Consider the following 26,898-nt stretch of genomic DNA (forward strand, 5'->3'; position numbering starts at 1 on the left):
GACTCCGGACAATTCACATAGCTTGACCCATGCTTATTGTTAAGGCTCGTGTAGTGACCTGTGGATGTCGATTTTTGTTTTGTCGCTGATTGCTGTCACTTGGCGTATACCCAACATCTCCATTTATTCATATTATTTCCAACAATTTCATAATTTATTAACTATATAAAATGACAAAAATTAAATTCGAAAGTATCACAACTAAACCTATCTTTACCGCTCGTGTTTATATTTCATAAAAAAGGTCATTACAATCAAGCAAAAACTCGCCACTGTACCAAACGTGAACCCCTAAGTCCCTGTAATTATTCACAGCTTTTAAGACTCTTGGCCATTTAGAGCTTGACATAATTTATATACTGCTGTTGATGAAAAGTGGTTATTGACCTTTACTTATAGATATATCTAATTTTATTCATGTAGGCCATGACGTACATGCATACAACATCCACGACATTATTGATCATTATTCCGATTTAAACAAAAGGTTAAATCTAAATCCGAAAATCATTAATATGCTAACTGTTGTCTAAAATATGAAATCACACCAGTCTTGCTTTACTAGAATGACGCTGTAAATAAAAAAAAATAAGATAAAAAGAATATCAACTCTGACTTAGAGGCTAATGCTGTATAATTTGAATTTATTGTTTAAATTAAGTCTGTCAATTGTAAAAACGATTTGTTCGTGTTTTTGTGAAAGCAGATGTCGTAAATTACCGTTCGATTATCATGCCTGAGCTTTTATTAGGTACAAATATATATTAACTATATATAAAATAGATTTAGAATGGTATTTTGATGAAACGTGTGTGTTGTAGTACTAATTGATCTAGGCTTAGATTGTTAATAACAGATTTAATTTCTCTTTAGATTCTAGCACAGCTGATCGTGCAAAAACAGTATTTGAATGGAAGTATCACACTATTTTATAGAAAAATATTATGAAACCTTGGCTAACGAAAGAGCTGTTGAGACCCACAATTTTTTAAAAAGTGTTTATGGCCCCGCAACAAAGTTGTCGGGGCCATATACGTCATTCCGTCATTCCGGAACGAACAGGTGTACGAACTTTTTTTCTCATTGCCTTTTACATATTGAGCGGATTTTTAGTATGTGAGTCTACTATTATGCGTTACAGATTGGGTTTAGGTTTGATTCCGCTCCGCTGATTTTTGACGAAATTACTGGCTTTGGACTTTGAAAATTTCATGAAAATAACATTTATAGGGACTTTTTTTCTAAACGCCTTCACATATTGAGCTGCTTTTTAGTATGTGAGTCTACTATGATGAGTTACCGATCAAGTTTACGTTTGGTTCCGCTCCATTGGTTTTTGCTGAAATTACGGACTTTGGACTTTGAAAATTTTGTGAAAACAGTTATACAGACTTTTTTTCTAAACGCCTTCACATATTGAGCTGATTTTTAGTGTGTAAGTTCACTATGCTGAGTTACAGATCGGGGTTACGTCTGGTTCCGCTTCACTGATTTGTGCCAAAATAACAGGCTTTTAACTTTGAAAATTTCATGAAAATAACAGTTATATACAGAATTTCATTCCTAATAATGGCTTCAAGCTTTTTTTGCGAGCGGGGCCATTCGTGTCGTTCCGATACATCTAGTTCTTTTAATTATCTTTTCCTCGAAAAAATCTAGTCCTATTCACGTCTTTGATATAATAAATTTTCCTGTTGACCGCACCTAATGTTTAGTATCTGCTCGAACTTTTATAAACGCTTTGGGTCACTACATACTTTTTCGTTTTCGCTTCTTTAAAAAAAACGAATATTCTTCACATCGTGATTAGCTGGTGAGTAACAATGTGAATGAGGGAAGAATCCAAGAAGGTTAAATTTTGAACCCCAAGCGAAAAAAAACATTTTATTTTCTTGTTCAATCATAATGTATTTTAATGAATGTCTTTTATACAAAACTAGTCGGATGAAAAATATTATGCTGCCAGAAACGACTTTCGTTACTGAACTGTCAATTAAAATTTCTTTCCTGAAACAACAATCTGTCTATTTTTTTTAAATGAATGAAAAGATGAGAACTTTTGTATTTTCAAGAAAATCATAAAAGGTGATTTTTTACAAAGGTACCTCATTTAATGTGAATGGTTCTGTATTTTGTCCACACGAAACATCTTACATTCAATATTTTCATCAGTGCGATGGTTCCAGGTTGAGGGGGTTTATGTTTGCTTCTACAAGACATTTCTTTTTGCAGTGGAAGTTATAATTTTCCGCCTTAATCCCTTCCTATCCTGCTGGACTTGCCCAATTAATTTTGTTCTCGTCTTAAATATGCATTTATGTCCTAAATCTGTACTTAGTGTCTTTTTGTTGTTTGGATGTACAAGTACCTGGCCACGTCCACTTGTATTTGTATTTTTATCCATCTGATGAGTTAAGCCTCTTTCAACTGATTTTTATAGTTCGTTCTTATGTTGTACTGTTACACCACTGTCCCAGGTTAGGGGGAGGGTTGGGATCCCGCTAACATGTTTAACCCCGCCACATTCTGTATGTATGTGCCTGTCCCAAGTCAGGAGCCTGTAATTCAGTGGTTGTCGTTTGTTTATGTGTTACATATTTGTTATTCGTTCATTTTTTGTACATAAATTAGTTAGTTTTCTCGTTTGAATTGTTTTACATTGTCATTTCGGGGCCTTTTATAGCTGACTGTGCGGTATGGACTTTGCTCATTGTTGAAGGCCTTACGGTGACCTATAGTTGTTAATTTCTGTGTCATTTGGTCTCTTGTGGAGAGTTGTCTCATTGGCAATCATACCACATCTTCTTTTTTATATAAAACAGTTGGCATTGGAGGTGAAATAGATAACCACCACTGGTCATTTGACTTGGGTTTCTTTTATCATTAAAACATAAAACTTTTTTAATGTGGTTTCGAGGAAATTATTATTGACGACTCAAACCTAAATTTAAAAAAAAATTATGTCTATTATAAACTTGTTAGTCGTTTTTACGAATACCTTCATGTATTTTATGAACATTAATTAATTAATTGGTTCTGTTTAATCGTTGCTAGTGTTCTACAAAATACACGTGATATCGATCAGTAAGTGGTCAAAAGTTCATTCATGTTTGTAAATGTAATAAACTATAATCCATTAAACACGATGATATCAGGTGACTTGTAATTTTTAACATGACCGATTTTTACATAAACTGTATGCTTTCACTGTTCACGCGAGACTCGCTATATGAAAAAAAAACAAAACCATCACCACAATTAATTGAAAATACAGGCCAATGAAAGCGGTGCTCACTTTTTAATTCAATACACTTTCTGTTGTATAAAATACGCGATAACCCATTGATATAGTGTTACAAACAAGTCTCGGCTTCTTTTTTCAAAGAAAGTAGACTTATTTACTCTGTAGATTTTTTTTTCTTTTTTGGGTGTGACTGTCTTGAATGCCCAACAATTAGTTACGACTCTTTAATATCCCCAACTTGCTTTGTACGTATTCGTCTAATGATTGAACAAATAATATCCCAGATTAACCCATTTACAGTTGTACATGTGGAAGGTTAACAGTTCAATTCATTTACACTTTGCAACCTTTGCCGTTTATCGATAAATGAATACTTTCAAGTGCAATTTTATTCAGTTTAAAGTAATAAAAAAAACGATACTTGAATTGTATGAAAAATTAGATGACACCAAAAGGGAATAAAAAAACATAAGCCGAAGATCAAAATAAATAAAAGATAAACAGCAATCAAATAACACTACAATATAAACATCATGTACCTATCCAAATTCGGGAGGTGACCTCATGTGCCCAGGAGGATAAGCAGCTCCTTGTCCGCTAGTGGTACCCATTATGTTGTTATTGACATGTTAAATTGGTTTGATAAGTCACATTCGTTAATGTCTTAATACAGTAAAGTAGAAGTGGATTATGGGTTACATAAATAAAGATATTCGCGGTCATCTGGGACACAGATATTCCATAATTATCTTTCAAAGCATGATGGTATAGGTAAAACTTTCGAAAATATAACATCAACTATACCATGAAAAAAGTCATTGGTTCAATTGCCAACTGCCTTGTAAATAGAAAACCTTTATCAATGCAGTGCTGATAGAAAACACAAGCTCTAAAATGTAATATTAACGAGGAGATAGATATGTACCCCATGTGCAGGTGCTGCTCGAGTATTGTTGCATAACAATGAAACGTTAAGAAGTCTTTTTTTTTCGTAAAGTTTAGTTCTCAACCGATCCTAAATTTCAATTTATATGTGTAAAATTTAAATAACTCTTTATAAATTTGGTGTTTCTGAAGCGCTTTTCTGGATTTATCTTCACCAGGAACGCTTAAACATTGAAAGCCAGGGGTGTGTAAATTCCCGAATACGTGAAGAGCTATTTGACCAAAAATGACATAAAAAGAATAGTAAAATTCGTTTAAGATCAACTTCGCACGAGGGAAGATCTAGTTTCTAAATCGACCAACGGAGAATATATTAAAAGTATACTCTATGTCAAACAGTACCAGAATACAAACTACAGAGCTGAGTAACGCTCAAGGACTAGCAGCCAACTAGTAGCGTAGAAAATAAAAATAAGACTTTAGCCGTTAGTTTTCTCGTTTGAATTGTTTAATATTTGTCATTTCGGGGCCTTTTATAGCTGACCATGCAGTATGGGTTTTACTCATTGTTGAAGGCCGTACGGTGACCTATAGTTGTTAATTTCTGTGTCATTTGGTCTCTTGTGGAGAGTTGTCGCATTGACAATCATACCACATCTTCTTATTTTTATATTTAAGAATGTGGTGTGTCCGAAGAATTTTTCTGGATTACTGGAAGTCAGGATATTCATTTCATGTTAAAATATTTTTAATTTGTTATAGGAAAGAATGGACTTAGGAGAGATTTTGTTATCTCTAAACTATTTACCTAGTGCTGGACGTTTAAATGTAGACATCATTAAAGCCAAACAACTTCTACAAACAGATATGATAGGAGGTTCAGGTAAGTAACAAACTGATAAATACTGTATAATAATGCAGATTCAAAGGGTGTATTTAACAGTAAAAAGTAGTAGTGGGTTTAAATCAACCATGTTTTCAAACAGACTAGTGATTGAAGGAAACAAAGTGAAAATAGCACATTTTATAAATTTTGTGCGTCTAAAGCGCTTTTTTATTTACTTTCAACAGTAAAAGTGGCATTTTATAGGCACACTCTGACATAGTCTGACATTCTGCTGATTGACATACCATGGAAGTTATACAATGTCACATATCATTGAATTATACAGTTTGACATACGATGGATGTTATACACTCCAACATACCCTGAATGGTATACACTCTGGCCTACACTATGTTTCATAGTCTGAATACACTGGATGTTATACAGTTTGACATACCCTGGATATTATACCAGTCTGACATACACTGAGTGTTATACAGTCCGCAATACACTTGGCGTTATATACTCTGACATACCCTGAATGGTATACCAGTGTGACATACACTGGATGTTTAATTAGTGTGACATACCCTGAATGTTATACAGTCTGACATACTCTGGATGTTACACTCCATCATAACCTGAATATTATACAGTCTAAAATAGAGTGGGTGTTTAACAGTCTGACATACCCTGGATGGTATACACTCTTTACATACACTGAGTGTTATACAGTCTGCATACTCTGGATGTTAAACCGGTGTGACATACCCTGGATTTTATAGTTTGCAATAACCCTGGATGTAATAGTTTGACAAATCCTGGATGTAATTCAGTCTGACATCCCCTGGATGGTATACAGTCTGACATACACTAGGTGTTATACAGTCTGACGTACCTTGAATGTTACAGTCTGGCATACACTGGATGTTATACAAGCTGACATAACCTGGATGTAAAACAGTCTGACATACACTGGGTGTTATACAGGTTGGCATACCCTGGATGTTATTCAGTTTGACATAAACTGGATGTAATAAGGTCTGGCATACAGTGGGTGTTATACAGTTTAACATTTCCTGGATGTTATACAGTCTGACATACAGTGGGTGTTATACAGGCTAACATATCCTGTTCTACAGTCTGACATACAGTTGGCGATATTCACTCTGACATACACTGGGTGTGATAATGTATAGCATACTCTAGATGTTGAATAGTCTGACACACACGTGGTGTTATACAGTCTGACAAACCCTGGATGTTATGCAGTCTGACATATCCTAGATGTTATACCAGTCTGACACAGTGGGTGTTATATTGTCTGACACACCCTGTATGTTAAAATCTGACATTCCTTGTATGTTATAGTCTGACAAACCCTGAATGTTATACTAGTACCCGTATGACATACATTGGGTGTTATACAGTCTTGCATACCCAAGAAGTAAAACAGACTTGTGTTTTAGGACAAGACCAAATTAACAATACAATAGATATGACCTGCAAAGTGGTCGACCGACATAAAGGGTAGATTATTTAGACTGTTACAGGGGAAAGTAGTTATGTTGGATAGGGGCAGCTATTTTGCCTTGCAACAATCCACATACGAGTCCCTCAAATGTTTCATTAAAGTGGAGAGAGCGTTCTTTAAACCATATGACCGTATTTCTATTCATTAGTCAACCCTTGGGCTTTTGAATAGATGACAAAGAAATTTAACAATAGATGAATATTTAAATTTGACAAATTGGGTCAACGGGGTGAAGGGAGGAAAATGTGGACTGTTTCTTAAAAAAGAGGGCGTTTTTTTTGTATTGGCAGGATTTTTTTAATGAGCTGTTAAAAGGTTATAAACGTACACAAAAGATGGCAGGCACTCTTCTAACTTTGGGGATAGGATTCCATTTAATGATTTGCAACGAATATATTTATAAGTATTACTTTTGTGATGATAAACATATTTATATTCTTTACTTATACATGGATTTATTGTATAAATAATTTAGTAGTACTTCACCGGAAAAGTACATGTGCAAAAGTATGACTGCTTATCAATTCAAAAAACTTTGGTTCGGTCTCTGATTTAAATCTGTTTTCAAAGTTTAGATATGAGTTTTGTTCTTGCAATGATAAAAAAGCAATATGAGTGATTACAAGATTTTTAACCAATATTAATCATCCACCGTAGAAAAAAACTTGTCCGTTCAAAACAAAACCTTGCAGACAAGCAACAGAGAACTAGATGAGTGATAACAACCAGAATATTTTGGTACAAAATGCTAAAGAACGGTTTTGCTTTTTATTAATATGTCAGTAACATTTTCAATACATGTATTTGCATAGAAATCTTTCACAGTGAATGTAAATGTTATAAATCAAATTTACTTGTGTATTTTTTCAGATCCAATTGTCAAAATTACCTTGGTGCACTTTGAGAAGCCAATCAAGACAAAGAAGACATCATGTAAAAAGAATACCATTGATCCCATTTTCAATGAATCTGTCAGTTTTAATGTTACACAACAACAGTTAGAAAACACAACAGTTGTTATAACTGTCTGGGATCACAACTCTAAAACAAAGGACGATTTTGTAGGTCGTATTTCTCTAGGAAAATACGGAACAGGACCTCATGAATACACTCACTGGAAACGCATGTTAAACTCACAGAGGTCTCCAGTGGCGCAGTGGCATTCACTGCGCACGCGTATAGAGTGTGATCAAGTGTCACCTGCCTCGATTGCAGTTCAATGACACGTTCGACAATCATTTACTTAATGTGCGAAATAACTCATCATATCATTTTATAAAATGCTGATTGATAAAATTGATCAGACAATTTTGAAAGAAGACACATAATTTGTCAGATAAATGAAAGACAATATATGAATAAGAATATCTGTAAAGTGATATTCAATAGCATGAACCTGTTGAGAAATTTGACATTTATTTCAGATATCTTTTTGTTGACAAATGTATGATATAACCTTGTTATAATTGTTAATAAAGATGAGAGTTGTTGCTCTGAGAATTTATTGAAGAAATAAATCGAGCTAAATTGAATTAAATAATGATTAAAACATCTGGACAATTATAAGGACCAAAGGGTAAAATAATAACAAAAAGAAACCATACTCGCAATACACATGAATTGAAACCTGGGGTTCTAAGAAAGTTGAAATTAAAAGAAAAAACAAATGTTTGGGGTTGAAAAATATAAGGATTAAACGTATTTGTTTCTAGAGGTGACCGGTAGAAGAAGTGGACCATACATTTTTTAAAGAGTCTTTTGAAAAGAAGTAAATTGATTAGAATTGTACCATTTGTTAATTTTACGAAAACAAAAAATGTCACTTAAGGAAAAGGGTACAATATTTATTTAAAATAATTAGCATGGAAACCAAACACATACATCAACTGCTCTCAGGAATATGGCAACTTATAGGGATCATAAGCTATTTTATTCTGAACTGATTTAGAATGGTTGGTTGTTGTTCTGGTCTGAGTTATGAATAATTGGTTGTTGCTCCGATCTGATTAAGGATGATTGGTTGTTGTTCCGATCTGATTTGAGATGATTGGTTGTTGCTACGATCTGATTTGAGACGGTTGGTTGTTGTTCTGCTCTGATTTAGGATGATTGGTACTTGTTCCGATCTGATTTGAGATGATTGGTTGTTGCTCCGATCTGATTAAGGATAATTAGCTTTTGTTCCGATCTGATTTGAGATGATTAGTTGTTGTTCCGCTCTGATTTGAGACGGTTGGTTGTTGTTCTGCTCTGATTTAGGATGATTGGTACTTGTTCCGATCTGATTTGAGATGATTGGTTGTTGCTCCGATCTGATTAAGGATGATTGGTTTTTGTTCCGATCTGATTTGAGATGATTGGTTGTTGCTCCGATCTGATTAAGGATAATTGGCTTTTGTTCCTATCTGATTTGAGATGATTAGTTGTTGTTCCGCTCTGATTTGAGACGGTTGGTTGTTGTTCTGCTCTGATTTAGGATGATTGGTACTTGTTCCGATCTGTTTTGAGATGATTGGTTGTTGCTCTGATCTGATTAAGGATAATTGGTTGTTGCTCTGATCTGATTAAGGATGATTGGTTTTTGTTCCGATCTGATTTGAGATGATTGGTTGTTGTTCTGCTCTGATTAAGGATGATTGGTCTTTGTTCCGATCAGATTTGAGATGATTGGTTGTTGCTCAGATCTGATTAAGGATGATTGGTTTTTGTTCCGATCTGATTTGAGATGGTTGGTTGTTGTTCTGCTCTGATTTAGGATGATTGGTTGTTGTTCCAATCTGATTTGAGTTGATAAGTTGTTGCTCTGATCTAATGTGGATGATTTGTTGTTGTTCTGGTCTGGGCTAAGATGGTTGGTTGTTGTTCTGGTCTGGTTTAGGATGGCTGGTTGTTCTTGTCGGATACAGGATGTTTGGTTGCTGTTTTGATCTAATTTAAGATGATTGGTTGTTGTTCTGATATAATTTGAGATAAGTGGTTGTTGTTCTGGTCCGAGTAAGGATGATTGGTTGTTGTTCTTATCTAATTAAAGATCATTGATCGTTGTTCTGATTTAATTTAAGATGACTGGTTGTTGTTCTGATCTGGTTTGTGATGATTGGTTGTTGTTCTGGTATGATTTAGGATGCATGGTTGTTGTTCTCATCTAATTTAAGAACGATGGTGTGTTGTTTTAATCTAATTGTAAGATTTGGTCGTTGTTCTCATCTAATTTTAGATGATTGATTGGTTGTTGTTCTGGTATGATTTAGGATGCATGGTTGTTGTTCTCATCTAATTTAAGACGATTGGTTGTTGTTTTAATTCAATTGTAAGATAATTGGTCGTTGTTCTCTTCTAATTTTAGATGATTGGTTGTTGTTCTGATATGATTAGAATACCTGGCTGTTGTTCTGATCTCATTTAAGATGACTGTTTGTTGTTCTGATTTGGTTTAGGATGGTTAGTTGTTCTGGTCGCCTATAGAAAGATTGGTTGTTCTTATCTAATTTAAGATAATTGATTGTTGTTCTGATATGGTTTAGGATGGTTAGTTGTTCTGGTCGCATATAGATAGATTGGTCGTTCTGGTCTAATTTAAGATGATTGTTTGTTGTTCTGATCTAATTTAAGATAGATTGCTGTTATTCTGATTTAATGTATCAATGAGATAACTGACTGTTGTTCTGGTCTCATTTAGGGTGATTGGCTATTGTTATGATGTTATTTAGGATAATTGGCTGTTGTGGTTTTATCTAGTGTTATTTGCTGATATTTTTGCCTCAATCAGGATGATCTGTTTTTGTTTTGATCTGATTTAAGATGATTGGCTTTTGTTTTAGATCTGATTTAGGATCATTGGTTGTTACTCCGGTCTTAATCAGGATGAAAGGCTTTTGTTCTGATAATTCTCCAGGATGATTATTTTTTTTATGTTGATTTTATTATTTCATTCAAGATAGATAGCGGCTATCTTAGATTGAATTAGAAGGATTAGATGTTGTTCTGGACTGATTTGAAATGTTTGGCTATTGTTCTGGTCTCATTCCGAATAATTGGCTACTAGTATTGTTCTGGTCTCATTCCGAATGATTGGCTACTAGTATTGTTCTGGTCTCATTCCGAATGATTGGCTACTAGTATTGTTCTACTCTCGTTTACTATGATATGCAGTTGTTCTGGTCATTTTCTCAAAAACAAAATGAAAATGCATTTTTCCAAGTCTTTTAATTTCAATTTCATTTTCAGATATATTGATGATGTCCAGAACGACTGAAATCGAAATTACATAAATTTTACGAACATGAATTAGTTAAACGATACGATGTGTCTGTGTCTCAACTTACTGGTGGCATGTTTCCGAAGTCTTAGATATTCTGATGACAGAATAGTTGTCACAGCTGTACAGTCCTCTTATTTATTATGACATTTTCACTGAGTGATTATCAAAATATACTAAAATTAGTGAAAGTTCTGTAACAACCTTTGTTTAATCAAGGATAAAAACATACGAAGATTATGGGGAAAGTGGGAGGGGTACATCGTAAGATGAAGAAGGACAGTTAAACACAGTAGAACAAAGACGAAAAGACAAACAGTTGTGTTCACAAAACTTTATAGACTGGAGTATAGAAGTACGGTTATCTGACAGTAAAACATATGTCAGAGGGGTGCTTCCGCTTGGTTGTGCGGGATGTATGAATACGCAGTCACGTGTTGTCATAATGAGGAGGTTAAATCTAATGCCTCATTTAGTGAGAGTGTAACGCTTTCATATTGATACAAAAACCTTGCAACAACTCTTTGAGCGGTCCTTAGGTGACCTGTTGCAAGGGAAAATATCTGCTCTGATCAAAGAAACCTCATTTTCAAGTAGGAGTGTAAAGTCCGTGCCTTTCATCGCGGTCGATCTACATTACAGAACCTAACAATTGAGCTAGTTGTTTATTTGTTTAAGTTCTGAAAAAGAGTGAAATACTTACCACTTAACGTTAACAAACAACGGCAATCAATCATAATTTCCTGCAAAAACTTCATATTTGGGATACATGAAGACCATTATATATCTTTAATGAACTAACGTGGTTTTGCTCCATTCATGACATCAGTCAGTCGTTCTGTTCATAACAGGTTAAAAATATTCTTCGATTATTTCCCTTCACTCACGATTTAAATGTTTATACTAGCCTCGATTTTCTAACCATCTTATGCAAAGAAAGGATATTAAAGTCAATTTTAAGTTTTAGTATAAAACCTTTTGCAAGTTTATAATAGACAAACATAATTACTTATTACTTTGTGCTCATAGTTATTTTTAAATTATGATAGATAACAAATATTGATACCAAAGCAGGACTTAGATTTGCACATCAAATTTTTATGCGAAATGTGGAACAATATTTTTGAAAAGTGCTGAACTAATTGTATCACAGGAAGTTTTACTCTGCTGTGTCAGGTTAGCTCAATTACATTTTCCATCCATGAAAAGTAACATCCATAACAACGATCAAACCCATGTTTACCTTAAATAAAAGGTGTGTTAACAAAGATCACTTTACATTAAAGCATGAAGTCTTTAGCATGAGTAGATAAAAATTTTATGAAACGTTTTCTGGTCAAATCTTTATTTGTCTGTATGCATGTTCATTTTATTAGTTCAATATTTTTCTCTTTTTCTTTAATCCATTCTTTTAATTTTTCTTTCCATGAATATAAATATGAGTCGGTGTGGTATGATTGCCAAATGAGGCAACTATCCACAGAGACCACAGGGCAAGTGTGTAAACACCTGCAAGTCACTATACGGGCTTCGACAATGATCAAAACCCATACCGTATAGCAAGCTTCAAAAGGTCCTATTGGAAATAATTCAATAAAGAAAACTAACGCTTGATTTATGAAACAAACAAAAACTAACAAATAATGAAGACTGATAATGAGATGAAAAGCAACCAACAACAACCACTGGATTACGGCTCTTGACTTGAGATATGAACAAACAGAATATGACGGGATAACATGTTTGTGAGCGCTCAACTCTCACTTTAAGCTTGGACAGTGGTGTAACGTAACAGCACGACATAAGAAAACAAAATGTAAAAAAAATAGTTTGAAAAGGCTTGGTTTATCAGATCGTTAATTTGCACAAAACCGCAATAATAAACAAAAAGACAAAAGACACAAAGTACCGATCTAACAGTACTCGCAGTTACTGAAAGCTATTTCAAATCCCATTTTTACTAATAAATAAGCCATGGTTTCCCAGAGAAAAATATCAATCAATACATCTCCAAATGATTTAGGAAGATTAAAAGCAGTCTGAGAAAAAAGTGACCATGATTATGCAATACCAAAATATAAGTATTGAAAGGATGTAGTGCCGTGCCATAAGCACTTAAAACTAGATAGCAGTACATGTTTAGTTATGTATTATACTATAAAATATAACATCAGTATTAGGATCGATAAAGGCAACATTCAAAGATCTTACTTCAATGTTAAATTGATTTCCTTTAGGAATAAGCAAAAATTTAAAAAAACTTTGACGTTTTTGAGAGAGAAAAAAAATGTCACTGGATTTTTCAGGTGTAATATAGGGGTAGGGATGAATGATAAAATAAGTAAAATACTAAGAATTTCTTAATATTTTAATCAAATATATGAAATGAAGTTTTTCAAACATATTGTTTCCTTTGTAGGTTTTCATTTTTATTGCATCATAAATAAGAGCCATTGTACAGATAATATATGTATGCATAAAAAGATGAATCAGATCTATATTTTAACATAAATATCTGATTAAAGTGATTAAAGTACTTCATGCCCTCTAAATGATTACATGGTGCATGCCTTTAAGTAACATCTTCTTGGATATGTGAAAAATATTTGCCACTGGATGTAAGCAGAAAACAGTCAATAATTCTTTTATCATTTAGTAATCCTTAAGTTTATGTTATCTCTGCATCTCTGGGACAATACGTTTTAGTTGGTAAGTAACATGCGATAATATTTGTCCGTTTTCCGAGTTCTATTATAGATATTAATTCCATATTCGATGACATCGACGTCGTAGTGTATAGTGCTACGATATGGTTTATCAAGTATATCGTAAAGTGGATTGTTTTTGGCTTATTTTAGTGGATTAGTCTGATTTGAAAATATAAAACCAGTGGAATCTCGATAAAAGTTAATTTTTGAATTAAAGTATACTAAAAAAAGACTCATCAAAGATACTAGGCATACAATTCTGTACGCCAGACGAGCGTTTCGTCTACAAAAGACTCAATAGTCACGCTCGAATAAAAAAAGTTAAAAGGACAAAACAGTACGAAGTAGAACAGCATTGAAGGGCAAAAATTCCGAATGGTTTGCTAAAGGTTTTGTGAAAGGTACAAGCGGTTTAACCTAGTTTTTGGAATATAAATTTCTATGCAATCTTTAAAATTAAGTTTATTGAGGTTAAAGGAGTTAAAACTTAGCTTAAGAATTTAAAATCAGCTGAAGCTCGATAAAGGATCATTATTTTGAGATTAAGCTCGATAAAGGATCATTATTTTGAGGTTAAAGGGGTTAAACCTAGTATCGGAATATAAAATCAGTAGAAGCTGGTACCAGGTCATTTTTGATTAAGTTTGTTGAGGTTAAAGGAGTAACAACTAAGTTTAAGAATATAAGATCGATGTTAGATTTTAAAAAATGTATTGAGGTTAAAGGCGTGGTAAACTGCTTTTGATCTCGCCAACTCAATCATCTTAACAATTGTTTTCTATTAATACTCTCTAGTCATAGAACCTACCAGTTATTTTGATTTATTTTCATTTAGCGATAACCGAAAGGATCCTAAAAGAGTATCTACTAAATTTTGTAAATTGCCCCTTGTGAAAGTGGCACAAGAAACAGTATTGAACAGAGAACGTGCATAAAAGTAAATACGTAGAAGAAAAGAATGTCTAATGCTATTCCTGTTGTTCTCCAGTCTATTCTCTCCATAGGTGCGAGAGTGATTGTTTCTACTGGAATGGTGTGTTCCTTGTCTGTTTCGATTGGTTGGACGGCATCTGGATCCGGTTTTACTTTTTTTGGACAGCACCATCGCCAGGTGAGCGTTGCAATGAAACATCGAACCGCCACGGGAACGGTTGAATCGGGGTCCTTGTTGTAAATTCTCATCAGAAAAATGTTTATTATGATAGCAAACGAATTGAGATAAACCATACCTGTTAGATAGAATGAAATAAAAGGCATTGGGTTTGATGTTCTCGGTATTGTTCTTTGAACCATGTCCATATAAAACGCAAGTCCAAGAAATATGGTCAGAAGAAATGTCAGTCGTTCGCCGCAATCAACGGGAATCATATTTACAAACGCTGTCAACATACTTAGTAAAATGATCGGTGCTACCATATTTATAAAGAACCACAAATACTTCCTTTTAAGAGTAAACTCATATTTAAGATAAGAAATTCCATCAACGGAATAGTTAGATGCAGCTCCTGCTTGTAGAGTCCATTCTTCGTTTATTTCGTATTGAGCTGTATTCAAAACGTCGTCTGCTGTGTAAAGATACACCTCCGAAACGTTATAACCCCAAGGTGTGAAAACAATTTCACATGTCTGTTCATCAAATGGATAATATTTAACATTAATGACGCATGGAATATCTGTTATAAGAGTTGTCACCCACTCAATGGGGGACTGCGTTCCAGTTCCTGATATAGGCAAAATTCGCACCTTATGGCTTGGATCACTGACCATTTTGAATTCTTTCACCGTATTGTAAACAGTGATTGTAGGAAGCCATACATAATCTTCCGGTAAAATCATTTCCGTAATGCTGCTATGCTCGGACCCAATCATCCATTCTCCGATGTTTTCATCAACCCATGATAAAGATATTTTACCAGTCAGCGACAGAATCCCTGTCTCCATCACAAATCCTGTTATCGACTTCGGTTGGAAACTTAGTTCTATTCCAACAAGACAGTACTCAAAGTGGCATGGAAATATCCTTGAGTCGTAAGGGTTATCAGGACCATAATGAGACAAGTATAACAAGTCTTTCAGTTCATCCAAGTCTTTTGATCCCACTAATCCAAAATATGTCAAGATTAGAAGGAAAACAATTAATTTTCCAACCATTTTTATATAAACGATGAACTTCAACGTAACGTTTAAACAGTTTCTACCAAAATTTAAAACTTTTGTTTTTAATTCAAAGTTATATTATGGAAAGTACAATGAAAGTATTAGGTTCCAAGTCAATTTATAATTATCAGAGTGAAAACACTTTCATTCAAATCAAATGACTAGTATCTTTATTTATTTTTTAGGGTCAACTTACCTTGACATGTTAGTTTTCTTCTACATATAACAACTCAAATTATAGAAAGATAAAATATGGGTTGACCTCAAATGAGTTTAGGATTTTGCTGTTTAAAAGTGTCAATTACATTTTGTTCACTTCTACTTGTGACCCAAAAAAGCAATGTGAACGAAAGATGATTATTTTTTAAGATCAGTTTCGTTTCCTCGATCGTCAGGTAGTTATCATTGACAATTATAATATATAATCTTTAGATGTATGCAATAAAAAGGTTTTATATAACATATGGTAAAACGTTTGTGAGGGATTTTCCAGTTGTAAAACTTACAGAGAATAAACTAATTAAACGTACAAAAAATAATAATAATAAAAATACATTCTTTTAAACTGAGTTTTACTGTGCGTATTGCGTGTTTGTTCATTCCACATTGGCTAAATGTATAGGGGAAAGTTGTGATCTCACAAAACATGTTATTTTGTATTTACATTGTATCATAGATCAAATTTATTTGTTCAGTGTATGTTCACTGGTGTTAATATGTCTTTTGATTGAGTTAATAGATATAAGAAGATGTGGTATGAGTGTCAATGAGACAACTCTCCATCCAAGTCAAAATTTATAAAAGTAAACCATTATAGATCAAAGTACGGTCTTCAACACGGAGCCTTGGCTCACACCGAACAGCAAGCTATAAAGGGTCCCAAAAATTACTAGTGTAAAACCATTCAAACGGGAAAACCAACGGTCTAATCTATATAAAAAACGAGAAACGAGAAACACGTGTGAACCACATCAACAAACGACAACTACTAAACATCAGATTCCTGACTTAGGACAGGTGCAAACAATTGCAGCGGGTTTAAACGTTTTAATGGTACCAAACCTTCACCCTTATCTGAAACAATAGTGTAACATCACAACATAGAAAGACACACTATAAAATATCAATTGAAATGGCTTATCACTAGTGTTAATATGTCTTTTGATTGAGTTAAGCCATTTCAATTGATATTTCAATTGATCGGGAAGTCTTCGTTTAAATTATTCACAACACAAAAACTTTTGCGTAAAACGAAAGTTTGTCTTTGCTGGGTTTTGGATTTTACTCAGCAAAGAAAATTCTATATCGATACAATTTAACACAAAAGGGATGATATTTCGTTTCTCTTATCTAGACAACCAGTTTCCTTTCCATCCTATGGTACTTATATTTCCAAACAATATTTCTATATCTATTATGTATGTGTGTTTTCCTCTAGTTGAATTCCCCGATTAACTGGTCCACCTTGAAGTTCAGATACATTGGTGTAATTAATTGAGTAGGACATTGTCAACTCTTTGTGATACGTTGATGCTTGTAGGATAAACTTACGCAAGTGGATCACATGAAGTACCAATGTAATTAGCTTGGTTACTTGTCGACTGACATTAATTGAGACGACCATATGAGGCATGAAGGAGGCGGTATTATGCAAGCCATTACTTGGTCCCTGAAATTGCAACAAAAAAAAGGAAAATCTTCAAGCCTCAAAATTATGTTATTTATTGATAAATGAATAAGATGTATGCGATGTCCCTAATTTGACAACAATATATTGAAAGTGACATATTTGGTCTAAAATACAATTTCACATATATTTTTTGTCGAATTAAATATGATCAAAGACTTTACCCAACAACAAAAACATTGGTCTGGAGCTGGCATGTCAGTAACTGCTAGTAGTCCTATGTTGATTTATGATGAACATTGTCATTTTGTTACGTCTAGTAGTTTCTTCTGTTACATATTCTAACATCGGACTCGGACTTCTTTTAAAGTGAGTTTTACTGTGCGTATTGCTGTGTGTTTGTTTATTCAACATTGGTTATATGGGGAGGATTAAGATCTCACAAAACAAGTTTAACACCGCCGCATTTTTGCGCCTGTCCCAAGTCAGGAACCTCTAGCCTCTAGCCTTTGTTAGTATTCTGTGTGTTTTTAATTTTGGTTCATTTTTTATGTTTCAGATTTTATTGTGGCGTCCATTTCGCTGAACTAGTATACACTATTATTTAAGGGCTAGCTGAACTCGCCTCTAGGTGCGGGATTTATAAAAACGTAGATTGGCAGTACACAAATAATCTTTGAAAAAAAACATTGCGTTTCCTTTTGTTTTTGCAGAGTATATTTAGAGAATATTATATGGCCTTTTCAATATCCCGAGACTTCAATACAATCCCGAGAGCTCTGCTCGAGGGATTATAGATGTTAAGAGTTGAGACAGTGTGTGATATTGCAAATACATTATTATATATACTTTAAATATGTTTTTCTTTTGGGGTTAGATATAGTCTATGCGACTGTGACTGATTGCTACAAGTATATCATTGCGGACGAATGATAATAGACGATTGCCATTGATTGTATTTACACGATCAATTTACTTATATTAACTACTTAAAGAAAGGTAACAGATAACAAAGGGATATTCAAACTCATAATTCGATGAAAAACTGACAACGCCATAGCAAAAACCGAATAACGACCAAAAGACAAACACTGGTATACGAAACAAAACATAGAAAACTTAAAAACTGAGTGACATGAACACCATCAAAACCGGGGTGGTCTCCTGTGCTCCGGAAGAGTTATCAGATCCTGCTCCACATGTGGCACCCTTCGTGTTGCTCGTGTAAGTACAAACTCGGGATTAGTCTAATTCGGGGATACAACATATGAAAAAAGAGGACGAGATTGTAACTAGAATAATAAGTAACGATCAAATAGTTGAACAGTTTTCATGCAAAGAAGCACAGAAATAATCACGCTGTTGGACAGTAAAAGAAGTAATTGAATATATAAATAATGCCTTTATTAGAAATATTCAAAGAAAACTACATATGTTTTTAAATTCTTATTTAGTTTCCCTGTTCCCTCTAATTTTTGAATCATCGACTACTATAAGTAGTTATTTCCTACGAATTCGCAGTTACCAAAGGAACAAGAAAGTAACCACAAAGTCCTAAAGTACAAAGCAGAGTAAATACAAAACATACATAATCAAATGTAATAGATACAACTTTCCAGTCAACTTCATCTGATTTTCTCTTTCTAGGTTCATGTTCAATGTTTTCTTTTCGTTTTAAATCATCCCTAGGCATTTCAAAATCTCTCAGTCTTAATTCTACTTTGTTATTACTTCTCGTGCCAAGCGCTACAGTCGTCGGCGCTTTTCCGTTTAGCATCGGTGTTTCGCTGTTCTGATCAAATGATTCAACATCTTCGAAAGGAATAATTCGATTACGATTACTACCACCACATCGGCAGCGTAAACATCGAACAAAACCTTCGATACACCAAGGCACTTGATTTTTGTCATCGCGATTGTACAACATTACACTAATAACATCCAAAAATATCGTTAAAATACTTAACCCAACCATTGAAATGACGAACAAAGATAAATTTGACATATTGTCAGACGATATAGGCAAATTCGTAGAAATGATATCCAGATAGACCGCAAACCATAAAAATAATAAAACGGCATAAGTTAAACGTTCTCCCGATTCGGAAGGAACTAGAAATACTAATGCATTTAGCAAGGATACTACAATTACGGGAAGAATCATATTTACTAAGACAAACCCAGCTTCACGTTTAAAGTAAATCGTATAGTTTAAATATGAAACATCGTTTTGAATTGTTAGATTGGATGTTGTATTTACTATCGTCCATTCACTATTTTCATTGTATAATGACATGTCGACACTATCATTGAGAGCAGATAATAGAACTTCATCAGCATTGTATTTCCACGTAGTGAAAACGATGTTACAAGTTGGTTTGTCGAACGGAAATAAAGTCACATCAAACGTGCAAGAAGTGGAATCAACAACGCCCAATAGCCATTCACATCTACCGTCCATGTCTATTTGAATACGGAATGACGAATCGCCAAGTCGATTCCGCACGCCCATTGAGTTATAAACAGTGATGTCGGGTGTCCAGATACTATCTTGTTCCACAAGTCTTGCATCAAAGTCCAACCAGTTTCTCTGTTTATCAGGACGCACTATTTCTTCTTCACTTGTCCATTTCAGTATTAATCTACCAGCGAAATCCATGGAACCAGAAAAGGTATCAAGCTTACTTATGGATATGATCTGGAATTCTACAGAAATATCTACGGCGTTTGCTTGGTCTGTTACCGGGCGTATCCTTGCATCGTGTACAGTGGCGTCCTCTATCACATCTGATAAGTAGGTTCTGAATTTATCATGATACTCCGTCTGTGTCTTGAATAATGAAAACTTGATAATTACTAGAAACGCCGTAAAAACGCATGAAGACTTCATTTCCTATTAAATGTTCAATGCTAAAATAAAATACAAATATTTCTAATCTGATTGAGTTTCAGAAATTTGCCATATTTTGTTTCTTGAGTATGTCTTTATTGTTTTATTTCAGTTAGTACATACATTTTATATTATATTCTATTGAAAGTTATTGTGTTTGAGCAAACTAGTTGTTTAAGTAATTATTAGCATGGAACTATGATTTTCTAAAGCGATCATGCCATTACTATTTTATAATTGTATTTGTTTTTAAATGTCGATTTGATATTAAAACAGAACAAATTTATAAGTAACAACTAAATTCTACCATACCGAAAGATTTCAAAATGGAATATAAACTTATCTTCTTTATAGCATTTGGAATTGCACCGGTAATTTATGGAGACACTGCAACAAACGTGGGGACTTTTTTGGATGACATTGCCCAGCCACCAGCAGATAAGTCAAAGTATGATGCAGCAGTACGTCCCAAATTAATCCAGGACGACCCACTGCAGGTGACAATAAACCTCGGTATCACAGCCATCAAGGAATACTACGAAGAGGCTGCAGTGTTGGAATTAATGGGATTCATTGAAATGGAATGGACGGATGAATTAATACAAACACCTCTGACAGCTGCCGGAATAACAGTTATAAATATCACTCTATCACAGGATGATGTTTATATGCCTATCATTATCATGACAAATTCTGTGGAGGACCTTGTTCGTGTTGGTCATACTTCAACGCCTGTGGTGTTAAAACCTGACGGGAGTATTTACTACAAAACTAACTTTGATTTCGAAGTATATTGTTCAGTTGATGCTACATACTATCCTTTTGATACACATTCATGTGTTATTACATTTTTACCTTGGCAAATAACAAGCGAAATGATTACACTTTATCCGTCTGTCGAGAACGCCACAATAGACCTCACTCAGTATGCCATAAACCCTTCTTGGAATATTATGTCAACCACTTCATCATATGTTCTAGGATTGTACTCAAAGGTTGAATATACTATAAAGATTCAGCGTCGAGGTGCTTTTTTTACCATGTATTTTATTGTTCCGGTTCTTCTGACGGGTGTGATGAGTATTCTTGCATTCATGATTCCCTACGATCAAGCAAGAGTAAGATACATCGTTACGGGAACGCTTGTCGTTACCATAGTTTTAAACCTTGTCACGGATGAAATACCTAAAACTACATCGCCGATCCCGGTTGTCGTTTATTTTCTTGATTGGCAGTTTTTGACGAACATCATGCTTCTATCGTATATTTCGTCTACGTTACATATCTATCACCGACATGGCAAGTCTAAAGTATCAGGATGCTTGTCATGTTTTGTTTCGTTGTTGTGGTGTTTCCCATGCCGAGGTAAAACACTCGGAGATTGGAAACCACCGTCGGGATATGGGATTCTAAATAAACGATTCAAACTTCAAGCAGCCTCGGCATTTGTTAAAGAAGTGAAAGTCAAACGCAGGAGAGACGATGATGGGGAAGATGATATTGAAAAGGAGAAGAAAGTTCCTAGAATAAAGTGGAAAACAGTTGGATCGACTATGGATATTTTCTACTTATTTTTATTTCTTTTCCTTAATTTTTGTGTGTATCTCATGTTCATGTATCCTTGGATCAATCTTGCAAAAGAAAACCTTATTTCAAGTTGAAAATATTTTTTGTGTGGATCTTTTGCATTTAAATTTTTAAGTAATAATCATCGTTGTCTTTTTCACAGTTTTATAAACAAAGTAAAGTCAACTTAATATCGTTTTGATATAAATTATTTATTATATTGTATCAATGTCTTATTAAAAGAAAAATTATAAAAATACAGAAAAACAACAAATGGTTATTTTTAAGTCTTAAGCATGATTTTCTATGGTTTTTGGTCTCCTTTCACATTCTTTATTTTTTTAATTTCCTCTTCATCGTTTTATACTGATGGTGTCTATAAATTGTTTTGGTTTGCTTTTTCGTTTTTGATCACCTTTTTTTTTAAATTTTATTTATTCATTATGTTAAAATCGAACAATACACGTGCCTACTATTACATTTGCACTGAAAGTTCTACAGTTATAACTATTTGTTTTGAATGTTATGACAATGGACGTCATTAAGCAAACAACAATTGATATGAAACTATGGTGTGATTCTTAAACAATGATAATTTAATTTTAGGATCAGTTCGATTATCTCATTGTTTCATATAACACTACTATAGAATATCAAATATACGTCATTATACAATTAAAGTACTATTGTGTTTTTTTTAGTTTTTGACACAGAGATATGCAATGATATCCCCTACACAGTTGATAACATTGATATTTCTGGTTCAATGGAGAAAGACTTCAAACAAGTATCCAACAATTGAATTGCTTATCTCATTTCGTGCCGTTTTTAACAATACAGAAGGTCATACTTGTTCGAGAAATATATATTTCAAACGAACATTCTTTTGTCTTGATTTGATACCAAATTAGTGACTAGATATGCTGTTTGGTCGGGTTGTTGTCTCTTTGACACATTCCCCATTTCCATTCTCAATTTTATACATATGGAGCACATTTGCGTGACATTTTCATTGTCTTTTAGCCATGATTTCAATACACCAATACACTGAAACTATAATACAAAACTGCTATTTTCCATCTTGTATTACAGTTTTTTCTGTGGTGTAAGAGTGGATTTTCCTTGTCAAATAAAATAATATATTTGATTGATTGTGCTCACTGAGAGGAGCAACTAAGGGTACTTGTCTTTATAAAATCGTAAAGTTCATTTAAAGCAGCTTTAAAATTGTCAAAACATTAAATCATTAAAGGTCCATAACTTAAGCGACATATACGAAAACAGACACAATCCAACGATTGTATTTCGTCAAAGAAGAAAGCAGTATGTAAGAATTTCCAAACAGATCTGAGTAAGCAACTTAAGTTACCGGTATCTGGACAAGTGCTCTGACGGATAGGCAGACGATCTACGTTATAACAGGTGGGCAACAATATATCTAAGTCGAAATCTTCGATGACTGAGAACAACAACAACAAAAAAACAATCAGACAACGCAAAATGCTAAAATAACATATGACTGGCTATCCATTTATATAACTAAGTGTCTAGAAAACGAGTAAAGATCAAATTTCATATGTCATTTCACTATTTTTGGTACATGTTATTCAAAATCAACACTATTGATGGGGGGGGGGATACTTTGTGTAATGTTTAGCACAAACCAGCCAGCCAGACAGTCATCAAGAAAACACACAAAAGTGAAATAAAACCAATAAAAGAAATACTAAAAGTATGTCATGCAGGTTCGCGTCTTTTTTTAACAACAAATCAACCCTGTTCAATTATTTTATCTATCAAATGTTATAGTTTTGAACAAGATAATGATTTATCACAAATCTGTACACATGACTAAAGCTCAAATATCGTCTTAAAAATTCTTATTTTTTTCATTTTCAAAATTTTTTATGAAATATTTCAACTTTTTGTTTTAGCCGGATTTTCCGTGACATTCAAAAACTTCAGCCTCAGGAGAATTGCTTCTATAATAATTATATTCGTTAATTTATTATTTAAAATAATATTTATCACGATAAGCAACATCAGGATCCACAAAATGCATTATGAAATGTAAGCACTGAAAATGCTGAATGTATAACCAACATTCAATTATTTGCCAAGGAAGCTTTGCGAATGAGTTAGACGTAGCATCTATTTGATGTCCATATCTCCGTTAATTATAAGGAAAACTCTTTATTTTAGTTGCACACAACGTTATCTTAAAGTTTATTGGAATCTATCCATCGGTCCATCTGTCTGAACTTTTAAGAAAAATGTTTGAAACAACTTGATTAACTAAATTGAACTTGACGAATGGAACAGAAAAGCTACAATCATCCTTCCAGTTTGCTACAGTATTTAAAAGTTGCATCATAGGTTTCTACCTATTTAAAATCAAAATCGTTATTTCTGAAAAATAAAAAAGGGTAATATCAAAGAAGAGGTTAAATATAAAAAAAAGCCGTTAAATGCCTAATAATTCATATTTCTGTCTAGTCAAAAGATTGAAGTGCAAGATGTACCTACACTTGTTTTCGATGGAACAATTAACATAAGGAAAATTCACAACCATCAAATGATCTCATTTGTTTTGTTTAATTATTGTAACTACTTGTAAATTATACATTTAACACTTCAGTGTTGAACATACATACAGCTCTAACATTCTGTACTTAAACTAATACATTAATTGTATTGTTATTCAAATACATCTGTTAAATAAATCTTTTGTTTTCCAGTTAATTACAAATAATTACACCTGATCTGATATGGAGTTCAAGTATAACACGAGATGTTTTGCCAAATGATTTAATTATACATCAACATGGCGGACAAGAAATTATCACCGTTTTACTTAAGAGGATTTTTCCTCCTTTCGTTATATTTCCAATTTGTAAACGGAGTTACTTTAGCATCAGACTGGCAGTTCTTTTACAATAAGATATTTGCTGATTATAATAAACTTAGTTTCCCTAAGAACAACCAGTCCGACCAACTTAATGTGAGTATTTCAATGAAACTTGACAACATACAAGAATTTTCTGATAGGGATGGAACAATAACCTTAGTCGGTAATTTCTTAATTTCCTGGAAAAGTGAAATTCTAACATGGACCGAAAAACCTGTTGGAGTAACAGATGTCATCACTACAGCAAAAATACCACGATCTGATCTTTGGTATCCACCGATATACACGTACAATGGCGTTGATCAACTTTCCGTCGTAGGGACTAAAAATGATCTAATTGACGTAAGTTTTGACGGCACCCATGTCTGGAAGCCTGCATTTATCATTAAGGCTGGTTGCGATGTGAATATCGAACTGTTTCCGTTTGATTCACAGACATGTTCATTTGATATGTCGCACCTTGATTACAGTCCAGAAGAATTAGCACTTTCCACTGATTCTACAAGTCTCGACACGACAGACTTCGTTCAAAACATTATCTGGGATATGAATACCACAACAGTAAGCACTAGCTCAACTAGCAAGGCCACATATGTGTCGTTTACCATTCACTTAAAGCGTCGTTCCACGTATTTTGTAATTGTTTTAGCTGCACCTATTTTGTTGTTGGGAATCATAAATGGATTTGCTTTCCTCATGCCAATAGATCATGGTAGAGTAGGGTTTTCTATGACTGTTTATTTAACATTCTCCGTTTTTCTGACAATTATTGGTGATAATCTTCCCAGAACATCTAATCCGCTGTCTACCTTGTCACTGTACATCGTGATTTTAATGGCCTTTAGTGGTGTTATAACAATAGTTTCTATTTTTACTGTCAGACAACATCTTAAGACTATTGACCTTAAAGTTCCGTCTGTTGTATCATTTATAGTTGGTACAATGTGTTGCATGGTATGCAGATGTAAGCGGGAAAAGAAAGCAAAGATTCACCCAGATGGTATATCTATTTCGTCATATGACTTTGAAGATAAAAGACGAAAATTTGATGTCTACTACCTTCCACAAGAACACAAGTTTGGGGTCTCAAATGTAAAATGGGACAAATGGAAGAAACGTGAAGAAATTGAAGAACCACCACCGTATACAAAGAAGGTGACATGCTCAGAACGTTGCTGGTTTTGTAGGGTTCCCGAAGAAATGACCTGGGTAACAGTTTCGCGGGCTTTTGATTATTTACTTTTTCTTGCAACGATAGCTGTCCATTCATACCTTGCATACGTATTTTTGAATCCAATGTTGAAGGAAGGGGGATATGTCTGAATCACCGTTTGATTGTGATTTTTCAATCTGTTCTGGTTGTGTGTTAATGAACGAGAACAAATAATAAAGATGTTGTTTCATTTTATTTTCACTTTGCATTAAATTCTCTGACAAACTTCAAAGTAGCAACAGATTGATGCTTTTTCATTTAAAGAATTCATGAATGTAAGGGTTTTAATAACTCTTTGTTTTATCATGCACCATACTTATCATTCAACTATAATGTATCCTTTTAGAGGGAACTTAAAGAGTAGTTGTTTTATTAAAAAGAGCTTACAAATGTTTTATGTATTTTGTATGTATTTCTGCTCATTAAGAAAATTAACAAACATCCCTGATTTCATAGGGAAATTTAATGATTGTAAATTTAAAATATCAGCTAAAACAATACCATGAATTTGTGATATGAAATGTCACCTCAGACAAGGAACATATAAAATCCAACAGCAAACGCTTAAAAAAAAACGATCTAAGATTTTTATGTATTAGATACACCTTGAGGGCGTTAGCCCGAATGGGTGTATATAATTTACACCAAGATAATCATTGTCAATGCAGAATGATAGTTTTCAATGATTTAGGAGAGGGTCTTTCAGCGATTTGACCATATGTTATTGAAAAGCATGATAAATACAAGGTATCCAATGTCATTTAACGACATCTTGGTGTAAATTATTTAATAAAGACATCCTGATAAAACTTCTTTGACCTTCATACGTCGGCAGTCCCTGAAGATGGATGTAACAACTTTGCACATGTATGAGAGATCTCTATTTTCTTCTCCTTTTTCAAAAACTATCCTACCACTTGAGACAAATGCATCAAACGTTAGGTTTTTTATTACTATAATGTAATATACGCAACACGAAAGGTATAAATGTTTTTTTTCAATGAGCTCGTTACGGTGAAATTTCATTTATAATAGTGCATCAGTAAAAGAAGCATCAAAAATTTGATGCAATAGGCAATATC

The 26,898-nt window shown here is 33.7% G+C and overlaps 1 protein-coding gene across 3 annotated transcripts in view; it reads left to right on the forward strand.

Annotated features, from left to right (window-relative positions):
- The window catches only part of LOC127707887 (synaptotagmin-17-like), a 43,563-nt gene extending 35,584 nt beyond the window's left edge, over positions 1–7,979 (forward strand). For all 3 annotated transcript variants that reach the window (XM_052212644.1, XM_052212643.1, XM_052212642.1), the window contains exons 4-5: positions 4,892–5,012; positions 7,360–7,979. In XM_052212644.1, the coding sequence (XP_052068604.1) occupies positions 4,892–5,012; positions 7,360–7,712 (474 nt within the window). In that variant the 3' untranslated portion in view covers positions 7,713–7,979. The remainder of the gene's footprint in view (positions 1–4,891; positions 5,013–7,359) is intronic.
- Positions 7,980–26,898: the final 18,919 nt, after the last annotated feature.

This window comes from Mytilus californianus, unplaced genomic scaffold (assembly GCF_021869535.1).
Source record: "Mytilus californianus isolate M0D057914Y unplaced genomic scaffold, xbMytCali1.0.p SCAF_7, whole genome shotgun sequence".
NCBI classification, from domain to species: Eukaryota; Metazoa; Mollusca; class Bivalvia; order Mytilida; family Mytilidae; genus Mytilus; species Mytilus californianus.